The 11,112-nt window shown below is 38.4% G+C and overlaps 1 protein-coding gene across 3 annotated transcripts in view; it reads left to right on the forward strand.

Moving 5' to 3' along the window:
• Positions 1–4,514, forward strand: part of stxbp6 (syntaxin binding protein 6 (amisyn)) — a 49,657-nt gene extending 45,143 nt beyond the window's left edge. For 2 of the 3 annotated variants that reach the window (XM_083545575.1, XM_083545574.1), the window contains one exon: positions 1,076–4,514. In XM_083545575.1, the coding sequence (XP_083401701.1) occupies positions 1,076–1,099 (24 nt within the window). In that variant the 3' untranslated portion in view covers positions 1,100–4,514. The remainder of the gene's footprint in view (positions 1–1,075) is intronic. The other variant, XR_014534234.1, reaches the window with a different exon arrangement.
• The last annotated feature ends 6,598 nt before the right edge of the window (positions 4,515–11,112 follow it).

Raw genomic sequence — 11,112 nt, forward strand, 5'->3', positions numbered from 1 at the left:
TCTTATGTTTTACGACAATAGAGCTCATAAATGAAACGGATGTCAGTGTAATAGTGGTGTATATGAATCGTGTACGTTTTTAATGTACCTAATGTTCCCCCATATGAATCTTGTCAAGTGAAGCTGAAGGGCACAGAGGGAGGGAGATTGCTTTTTGCCATAAATAAGAAGACCCATAAAACCTTTTTTCGAGCTGCCATTAGTTTTTCTTTTGGTGCCTCTGCTTTAAGTGACAAAATATTTCAATTGATTTTGGTTACAAAAGCCAAACATTATAGGGCTGATGTATTCGAAGTGTGATTTCATCAGTTAATGAAATAGTTAATGAATTTGGTTCCTTTAGCACAATTTGGTTTGAGAGATTTTTTTATTCTTCAACGAACACAATAGTCATAAAAGTCCTGTAAAGATGCTTTTTAATAATGAGATCATGCTATTTACAATTATAGTTATTTCTTTATCAGGCATGCCCTCTAAGAACCTGTCTAGTTGGATGGAGTTTTTGATTAGGTGTGAGTGTGTGTGACTCTGCTGCCCCCGATTGTTCATTGTGTGCATGGCAGCTCATTGGGAGTGCAGTCCATCCAGCTGTGAATGAGATTGGTGCTTGTGCCCTTTCTATAATGAGCTTCCCACCGAGTCTGCTAGAGCTCTCATTTATGAGATTAATGAACTCCTAGATAAATGAGACACCGTGGAAATGCAGGTCTCCAGAGCTATTGGAAAGTTCTTTATATAGAAAGACCCCTAGATCATTGACAAGTCTGAATAAGCGATGTTTGTGCCGTTCAAATTACCGGCTGTATGTCTCCTATCGTAGAGCTCTGCCCCGTTCTGATGGACAGTGTCTGTTCACTTGGCAATTAAAAGTAATTTACTTTGGGTTAGCGTTGGATGGGAAATCTGTGCTCTTTCTTTATCATTCACAGATATCTCCAGCAGCCTGAGTGACATTTTAACCCCCAATCTCTTGTTTTTTCTCTGTCTGCATCTCACTTTTCATCTCTTTGTTTCCCCCCCCCCTCTCTCTCTCCTTCTCATTCCTCATCTATACCTCCCTCTGTTTATTTTACAGCTTGCCATGAAGCACAAATGTTAAACTGTGCCAAATCACGGAGGGTTCTGCAAACGACGGCCAGACATTCACAAAATGGACGGATTTTAGATATTATTCTTTAAACAAAACATATTTTAAAAAATAGTATTACGACTTAATGCTGTTCTGATGTTCCGGAAGAGGAGTTCAAGCTGGGGTAAATGATGTCTGGCCCACTGACTGTATGATGAAAAAGCAGCTAAAGCATTTTATCATTTTATCTTTTCAGGAGTTTCTCTCCTGGTTTCTTTTCACAGAGGTAGAGCGGTGGAGAGGTTACTGGAGTCCTGGATGAAGGATTATATTACAGAAGGAAATGGGGCACTGTTTTACATTTAGGTCCAATTAAACCAGTTATACAGAAGACGAGCATTTTGTTAGAAATTGCCCATGGGTATGACTTACAGGTTCTTATCTCTGAACCTGTAATGCATTTCATTAGTGAGCTCTACTTTTGGAGAGGGCCGAATGTTGCTTGGGCATAACGCAACCATATCTTTCACCAAATATTTTACATATATGCTGTGATTAACACTAACACTGACAGAATCAACTGTTTACATTTGATAACATTTTCATGAATTTAGTCACTCTTTCATGTCTTTCGATCATGATAATAGAGGATAATCCAATAGAATTAGAAGTTTGCCGTCAGTCTGAAATGTTTAGCAACATATGTATTTGCATATCTGAAAACTTCTTGAGCAAATCAGTGCACTATGGTTCAAAAAAAGTTTTCCAGATATAAATAGTTGGATTTAAGTGATCGGACTTTAAATTAATCACTATGTCAGAAGTGCAATAGGCACAAGTTTCAGTTTCAGCTTTCATTTTTTTTTCAGTAAAATGTTCGATAAAAGTGGGGCTTTTGAGGTCACTCACTTGTGAGGAAAATACGGATCGAGTCTTACAACTTCACACCTCGGTTGCCACTGACATGTTACTTTGCAGCAGTTGTAAAATATTAAGTAGAGACTGTACCAGGTAGTTTAGTTCATCAGTTAGTTGTTACATACTGCCATAGTCAGTGAGCTTTTAATGGAGTACTTGACTGTCTTTATTCTGTAACCATATGTGATATCAAATGATTTGCTTCTCAGAGTGGACTGAGGTTTGATTATTTAATGCTCAGACATAATTAAATGTTGATCCTCATCTAAAACTAATTAGTTTTAGATATTTTTAAGAATTTGTATGACTTGCTTGTGAACCACAGAGCACCTCAAACTGTTTTATTTGTAGCAATATTTGGTGGCTTTCAAATAGTCCTTCGTAACCATTGCTGTTCATATAATAGCAGATTTAATTACAGACAGCAGCTTACTAAGTCCGAGGTGCTCGTTTATCTCGTACGGTCATGATCCACTGAATCACCTTTCAACAGAAATCTGTAAAATAATACAGTGGTCATTCTTCTAATGATAATGTAAACAGTTTTGAATGCATATGTAATATTAACTGCCTATCATTTCCAAGTGCATGAGTGTTCATGTTTTTTTAAATGTTATCAGTGTTTCTCCACAATTCATTTCAAACACGCACACTTTTACAGATTCATACGCCATATTTCTTAGTAATGGACCATGCTTACAGACTGTACTAACTGCTTAAACCCTGTGAATGTAGTTGTTCAGATTTGCATTATTAATTTCATTATTATCGGATACGCCCTTAACAATCCCATATGCAGCAGGATTCTCCAGTCTCTGTGCTGGATGATGAGAATTATGAAGAATATCTCAGCCCTGGGTTTAATTTTTAAATATAGATAAATGTTTAAAGACTGTAGATAATGAAGCCAGATTGCACAAAGTCAGTTTTCGGACTGTAAAACTTCATTACAGGTTAAATAAAGGAAGCTATTTTATTAAATTATATATTTGTGCTACATTCCTCAAGTGCTGACCATAAAGCAGGTGAAAAGGTCAGACATGTTATGTTAGATGTTCAGCACAAACTGTTGATTTAGTCCCAATAGTAGTGCCTTTGTCAAATATGTTTTATTTCTTTTATGAAATTAATCATGGTTATTTTCCTTAGCAATGGCTTTATTTGCAAAATGTTATGTATGTAATGAGTATTCATTTATCATTCCATTCCAAAATGGTCTCTTCATGATTCTAATTAAAAATAATCATAGTATTGTTTTTATATGGAGTTTTATATCTAAATCTAATTACCAGTGTATGTGATCCAGTGTGTATGTTCACATGATGCATCATATCTGTAGGAATTTTGGTTTTTCGTTTATTTTTTCAAAAGTTCACCATTTGTATCTCTCTAAATAAAGGCATGAGCAAAGCGTCTGTAGCGTGTAACTCAAAAATCCCTGACATTTCTGGCTCGTCACTTTTCCCAGAAACTTTCATCTCTCCATGCAATTTACTTTATATAGTGGAAACAGTTTAAAGCAATCAGGGATTCATGCATCATTTTTTTTTTTTTTCTATTTGTATTTTTTATTTATTCATTTGCATTGTCACTATCTGATCGTGTCATCGTGTTAATCTTGCATGCCTTTGTGTTCTTGTTAAGGGCTTTGCATGTATAACTTTGGGAAATTTCTTTTACATTTAGTAAAACTCTTGCTTCATGTGAGTAACCCAGAACCCACTTCAACCAAATCGGTACTTAGTCGCAGCCTTAATATTACTGCATTTGCTACAGTTTTGGTAAAACTGCAGGTAATTGTGAATAGATTTCACCTAAATGTAATGTTTGAATTATTAGTATTGTATTGTGTCCACAGAATACATAATGCTTATAATAAATTGGGTCCATACCATTTTATTTTCCAACAAGTACAAATGTGTTTTTATCAAATATGGGACTTTGAAAGGATGCCTTTCCCACTGTAAAGTTTTGTCAGTGAACGTTATAATAGAAATTATAATTATAATAAAAACTCCTTATTAAACCTGAGTACTACTTGAACTGAAGACTGACTGAATGTCTATGGGCAAACAGTAATCTCAGATTTCACTATTAATAATAACGACAAATCGACCTTTATTTTTGGACATGTTTATTACATGTAATGCTTTTAAATGTAACCATTTACAAGTTAAAAAATTTAAACAAAATGATAAAATAAAAGTAACCCATTGATTTAAATGTTCACACTCTGCTGTTTGGTTCCTAGCAGGGGAAATGTAGAATGCTGGCAGGAGTGTGGCAGGAGTGTGGCAGGAGTGGCAGGGTGTGCTAAGTGAATATCCCACTGATACACTCCGAGTAACATATGCTATGTTTTATTTCACATAAATGTGTTTTTTCCAAAAGAAAATCTCCTTTGCACTGTGCTTTTTGCTCATGCTTCCATAAGGGTAATTATATTCAATGTTTCGTTTTACTTTTTAGTTTACTAATGTTTTGGAGTTGAATTTCTGGTCAAAATAAAATAAAGAAATATATCAAATATTGTGAACTGGCATGAATTTGTTTGAAAGTATGTGTTTCATGCGGTGCAGTGCTTGACTCAGTGCCTGTTCTGGCAGACACGGCTGTGCCTAAATGACTTCTCGGCAGTGTGCCTTTTTCGAGTTTGCGGTTTCTCTCACTCTAATAGCAGTTTAATGCAATAATTAATGGCATCACCGGTTTGACAACTGCGAGCGGGGAGGTGTGTGGGGTAATAATAGTGAAATCTATGATTTAGCTGCAGCACCTCAGCTGGGTAACTAAGTGCCTCATAAAATACCTCAGGCATGACCATTGTAGATCATCTCTCATCCTGTAGCAAGGCACTTGCTCTTTCTCACTTCTTCATTTTTCTCTTTATAATCTCCCAAATAAGCAGTGCTTTAAAGTTTTAGGACAGTTACTGTAGTGTGCAAATGTAGTTGTATTTACAGGCCATTGCTTCCCAAGGTGTGGCCCAAAACCCTGATGTGTTAAGACTGAGGATAGCCACTAGAAGGAGCCAGAGGTTTAGAGTTTCAATCCCATTCCAGAGATAAACCAGGGGTTCTCTGGACCTGCAGTCTGTTTAAACAACAAAGCAGGATAATAAATTCCAACAAATTATTCTTTGAGGAGAAATAATATTTATATTATTGTATTAATGTAATATTTGTTTGTTTGTCACGGTGCTTGTTTGTCAACATTCTCTTCCTTTTAGCTGCGTGTAGTTTTGCAGGAAAGGTGTGGAGCACACTGTTATAGCTAGTTACAGTATCTCACATTTTGAATTATTTTAGTAGATCATCTCAGGGGGCAAAACTATAGAAATTCATTCATTTTCTCCGTAATTCGGGTCGCGGGGACAGCAGTCTAAGCACTGCCCCCGCCTTCGACTGCTGCCCAATCCTTTCAGCACCGGTCCCTTACGGTCCCTCCTGCAGGTGGTGAGCCCATGGGAAGACGGTTCCACGTCGCTCCGACGTCACGTCCCTTGGTTTATTTTTCTCGTAAGGGTCCCCTGGAGCATAGAGGGTTAAGGGCCTTGCTCAAGGGCCCAAGAGTGGCAGCTTGGCGATACCGGGGCTTGAACCCCCGACCTTCCGATCGGTAACCCAGCGCCTTAACCGCTGGAGCCACCACTCCCCCTCTATAGAAATGGAAATAGTCAATGTGCAGCTTGTATCGTGATACAGAGTTACTGTCTTCTGAAAATTACTTAACATACAGTCATTATTGTCTAAACAACTGACAACAAAAGTGAGAACATCCTAAGTAAACATAAACTGTTTCCAGAGTGTCAATATTTTGTGTGAGCACCACTGTTATCTAGTACTGCCTTAATCCTCCTGGGCGTAAAAAACACCACAGCTGCACAGGTTGTTGCTGGGATCCTCTTCCACTCCTCCATAATGACATCACGTGACCCGAATTACGGAGAAGATTGAAGCCAACTCTAGCACCTGACGTACAACACGAGGACTCAACTTCTTTGATGGACCCTGTCTTGGAAACCTCTGTATGACTCTGGTCACTGTACTGTAAATGGAACTGTAAGTTTCAGGGTGTTCCTGATCTTTTTATAGCCTCTTCTTTGTGGAGAGCAACAATTCTAATTCTCAAAGAGTTCTTTGCCATGAGGTGCCACCTTGAACATCCAGTGGTCAGTATGAGAGAATTGTACTCAAAGCATCAAATTTTAACTGCTCCATTACAAGATACACAAATTGGTCCTGTCAAGCATACTTTATTTGCCAGCTATTTTTACAATAAATGCTGTATGTTGAGTTATTTTCAGAGGACAGTACATTATATATGTATAATGTATATGTGTGTGTGTATATATATGTGTATATGTATGTTTGTGTGTGTGTGTGTGTGTGTGTATTTAGTGTACTCAAAAAGGTATGTCTTTGGAATAGTGAGAGGATTTGACTGTACTCAGCTTCTTAATTCTCAGGATTGCCCCCAACTGTTTTCACCTGTGTGTATAAATATGACACGCATAAAAATGTCACCTTCAGCAGTGAAGCAGGAAATAAACAGGGACTAGAGCTTCAGCACTCTCTCCCCTTCTCTCAGTTTCACATGCTATTTCCACACATCTGTGGTTACAGGTAACACCTCAGAGTGTTAGACTGGTAGGGCAGGACCTCCTCCTCCTGTTAACTGTACCTCACTACTCATTTTCTTCCTGTAAGCACTGCTTTCTTTTTCTTATGAATTTCTGCTCGTCCTTTACGTTCCCTCGCAGGATGACAAATATTTTAATGCATTGGAAAATGACATTTGTGTCACATGTTTTTTCACCACTTAAACACCACTATCTGCTTACAAATATTTTGGCTGAGTGTGGAAATTCAGGGATGTGGTTGGTGTGTTGTGCTAATGTGTGCCTACACCCCAAGTTTCACCTTTTAGTTATGCTATGTTTAGTTCAAATAGCAGACCTTTTCTGGCATCTTTCTAAAACAGAGGCATGTATTAGCATTTTGTGGAAACTATATGTGCCCATAGTAATACATTAAGATTTTAACATTGCCGGCATATTTTTAAAACCTTTTTATTTTTAAGAAATTGCTAATACATTTTATTTAGGGGAGGGGCAAATCTATAAACTAACAAAATAAATACATAAACCATGTTTTGGGTAAAGAAATTGACAGGAAGTATAGAAATATCCCACATAGTTACACAAGATATATGTGTGTGTGGGTAGGTAAATGGTGGCAGCATCAGTGCATTAAGTCACCTCCAAGCCATGCCCAGGGTGACTTGGCAGATGCATGGGGCGGTGCAGGGTTGAGCAGCTGCTGGCTCTATATCTGGCTCTGAATCCTACTCATTGCCTTTGGCTTCCCATGGAGAGCAATGTCAGCTTCACTGAAATAATCAGTCAATATACACTGAGCTTCTTCTTTTTGCTGCGCACGCCAGCAGACTGTCTTTGCATGTAATAAAGTGGGTGTACACTTGTGCTATGATGATAACTTAATAAATGACCCTAAATAGCAACAAATACCTTGGTTTGGTTTTTTTAATTGGATAATTTTTCCTGTAAGGATTAAAATGTTACCTGGCAACTTTAGGGTGGTCAGGGGTTAGGATGTGTCATTATACTGTGCACCACAAATCTTTTAGAAACATTAAAAAAATACAAAGAAAAGAATGCACAAAACATGCAGAGCTTATTGTTAACATAACCTATTCTTCTTCTTTAAGCTTCTCCCATTAGGGGGCGCCACAGCGGATCATCCGTCTCCATACTACTCTGTCCTCTACATCTGCCTCTTTCAAACCAACTACCTGCATGTCTTCTCTCACCACATCCATAAACCTCCTCTTTGGTCTTCCACTTTTCCTCCTTCCTGGGGGCTCCATCCTCAGCATTCTCCTACCGATATACCCCATGTCCCTCCTCTTCACATGTCCAAACCATCTCAATCTCTCTTTCCTCACCTTGTCTCCAAAACATCCTACATGCGCTGTCCCTCTAATAAACTCATTTCTAATCCTGTCCATCCTCGTCACTCCCAACGAAAACCTCAACATCTTCAGCTCTGCTACCTCCAGCTCCACCTCAACATAATACCCTACTAATAAGCTTAAAAACTTTTTCTCAAGCACTTTTTTCAGAATAATTTGGTAAGCTATTGTGTATTTGCTGGTTAAATGTATTTTACTGGTATCTTCTTCAGATGGTACAGAAATATTGTTGAAATTCACTCAGTGTCGCTGGTGTTTTAGAAACCAGGCTGCCTCATTTTTTTTCTACACTTGTTAAAGATAAAATGGTCCCATGATGATATGAATAGTAGTATCATATAGTACTTTTATAATCTACCTGTGGTTTCTTTACAAATTCATAAAAAATGTGCTAATGTTAGCATCCATTCAATATAGTGTTTTTTACTATGGTGTGATCTTACATTGCCAAATCCCAAATGTATAGTTACCTTATAGTAAATAAATACAAAGAAGACCAAAACCTGCTTAAATTTGAGTTTTTCCGTCCTCCATTCATTCTACCTTCTGTTTTTGTTCTCCATAACGTACCACTTTTTCAGGTTTAGGAATGAGGTCATGTCTCTTTGCTATGGCTGAAGAAGAACAGATTGCTTGGAACTGGAGCGTCACACTCAAGCACTCTGCACAGAACTCATTTCAGGAACAGGTTTATAACCATGGCATCTTCATGGCTGAAAGGCCGAAAGGACAGCTGTGGCCATCTTGAGCTTGATCAAGATATGATCTTGAACTGCTGAAGCTGCAGAAGTGCTTTTTCATAGCTGGGTCATGGCCTTGACCCAGACCAGAATTGCTGGAGCAAAGAAATGGATATATTAGTGCTGTCACATAGAAAGAGTCCTGCAGTGCTGTGTCTTTGGCTGTAATGATGTCCTGGCTCAGCTCTCAATACACCACCCTGCTGGCTGATAGATGAAAGAGAAAGTAAACCTGTGTTTTGCATTCATCTCTGGACAAAGAATGAAGGTGCTGATTAAGATTTTGAGCATTTTTCTCCGGTACTGTGTATTAGAGAGGGACAGATTTAGTGGGGGTTTAACTGGAAAACATATCTGTATGAGAAAAATGCACCTTCAACTGACGCAGCTTTTAGACGGCATAATGTTTTTTTAATTAATAAGTGCAACCAAGCATTTCTGCTGAAAGATTTACAGCTAGGCCCGTAAGGTGGCCTACTAGTGAAATGCATTAGCATATTAAAGAATATTAATCACTTTATTCTACCATAAATAGAGTGAACGTGTTTAGGTTTTTTTTTTTCACACAAAAGTAAAGCGAACCAAATGTAACATATCACCATTTCAGATTCCTTCTCTGACATTTGGATGCCTATATACCAGATCTTCTTTTATTTAGTTTTTGTAATGATAATATTAAAAAAGGCTGTTTCAATTACAAAATAATATTCATGTAGTCATATGACATCCCTTTTGTTTTTTTTGTTTTTTATGATACAATGACATTTATAAATGCAGCATCTCATGTTACTGAATGTATTTAATATGAGGATATTTATATTAAGGTTCACCTGCCTGAGAGGTAGCAGTACTTCCATGCAGAGATTGAGTAGGAATGTGACCCCTGTCAGATTTGAACGCCACTAATATCTGTGTGTGGGTGCGGAGAATCATTTTTCATCTTGGCAGCCAAATAATTACTGTACATGAAATAAGAAAAGAGGCAACGGGATTCAAACAAGACAAAAGCTTTCCTTAGGTTTATTACAGTAACACATAGTGGTGTTTGAGCAGATGGATTATTGCCTGTGTGTGAGGTCCTGCAGAAGATGTTCTGGGTATCAGCAGTAGTGTAGCCTTACTGCAGTCCTCCTTTGGTTCTTAAACACGATTGATCACATTGATCAACCCAACCCTGCTCTGCACCTTTTATACATCCAGGTTGCATTCTTTTGACCTTGGGCTGAAGAACATAGTATAACCATTACTAAGATGAATATGCAATCTCCATTGTGTAGCAGATTATTTTATTAGACCTATTTTTTCTTTGGGTGGTGAGTTTTTTTTAAATATTTTTAATAAACGTTGTTATCAATGTTAAGTGCTGCAGCGCTCTCTTGTACATGTTTTCTCCTGCACTTCCGCATCCCACCACTGTAAGGCAGTAGCACCCAAGCGAGGTACGCTGGAGTTTTGGCTGTACTTTGCAGCAGCTGGCAGTGGCTCTGGATGCCAGTGTGGAACAGTTCATGGGGTGCTGAAACGAGCTGAGCTGTCTGCTTTGCCTATGCTAGTATAATTTTCCAGCCCCCTCTTCTACAGCTTTCTCCCCATTTTTCCCTCCATCACTTGACGAAATCAGCGTCCTTCAGATCTCGCAATAATTCAGTCTTCTGCTTTTTAGTTCAATATCCATTAATGCTTAATGCCACAGTCCCTGTGGATTTACTCTTGAGGAACAATGCAAGAGTTTGGATTTCTGTTTTTTGTGATTATTATTACTTGTGAGTTCGCCTTTCCTTCAGGTTTTCTCTCACTTGCATGTTGCAACTGAAATCCGCTTCTCTTTGTCAAACTTGGTGTTTCACAACTTCTTTGATGAGTCATGCCTCACAGTTATGAAGCAAACACCACCCCATGGAACTGGCAGGTGAAGATCTCTCTCTCTCTCTCTCTCTCTCTCTCTCTCTCTCTCTCTCTCTCTCTCTCTCTCTCTCTCTCTCTCTCTCTCTCTCTCTCCCTCCCTCCATCTCGCTGACACTCAGGTCAAGTCTCTTTGCTTGCGTGTTTAGTGAAGTAAATCTGCAGTAGCTGCACTGAGCTGGCATTGGTCTGCTGATAAAGGGCCACTGCAATGCAGATCTGCTTTAGATTCTCCCCAAAACAATATGCAGTGCAATTTTATGCTGGAGCAAAAAAAAAATTAGTGTATATGAGAGAGAGAGAGAGAGAGAGAGAGAGAGAGAGAGAGAGAGAGAGAGAGAGAGAAAGAGAGAAAGAGAGAGAGAGAGAGAGAGAGAGAGAGAGAGAACTCATGCTGCTTCACATACAAGGACTCCCTTTGATCCTTGCTACATTAAAAGCTCTTTACAGTTTTTGTGCTTCAATATTGGACCCCTGTTAAAGCATAAT

This window comes from Silurus aristotelis (assembly GCF_946808225.1).
Source record: "Silurus aristotelis genome assembly, chromosome: 6".
Lineage (NCBI taxonomy): Eukaryota > Metazoa > Chordata > Actinopteri > Siluriformes > Siluridae > Silurus > Silurus aristotelis.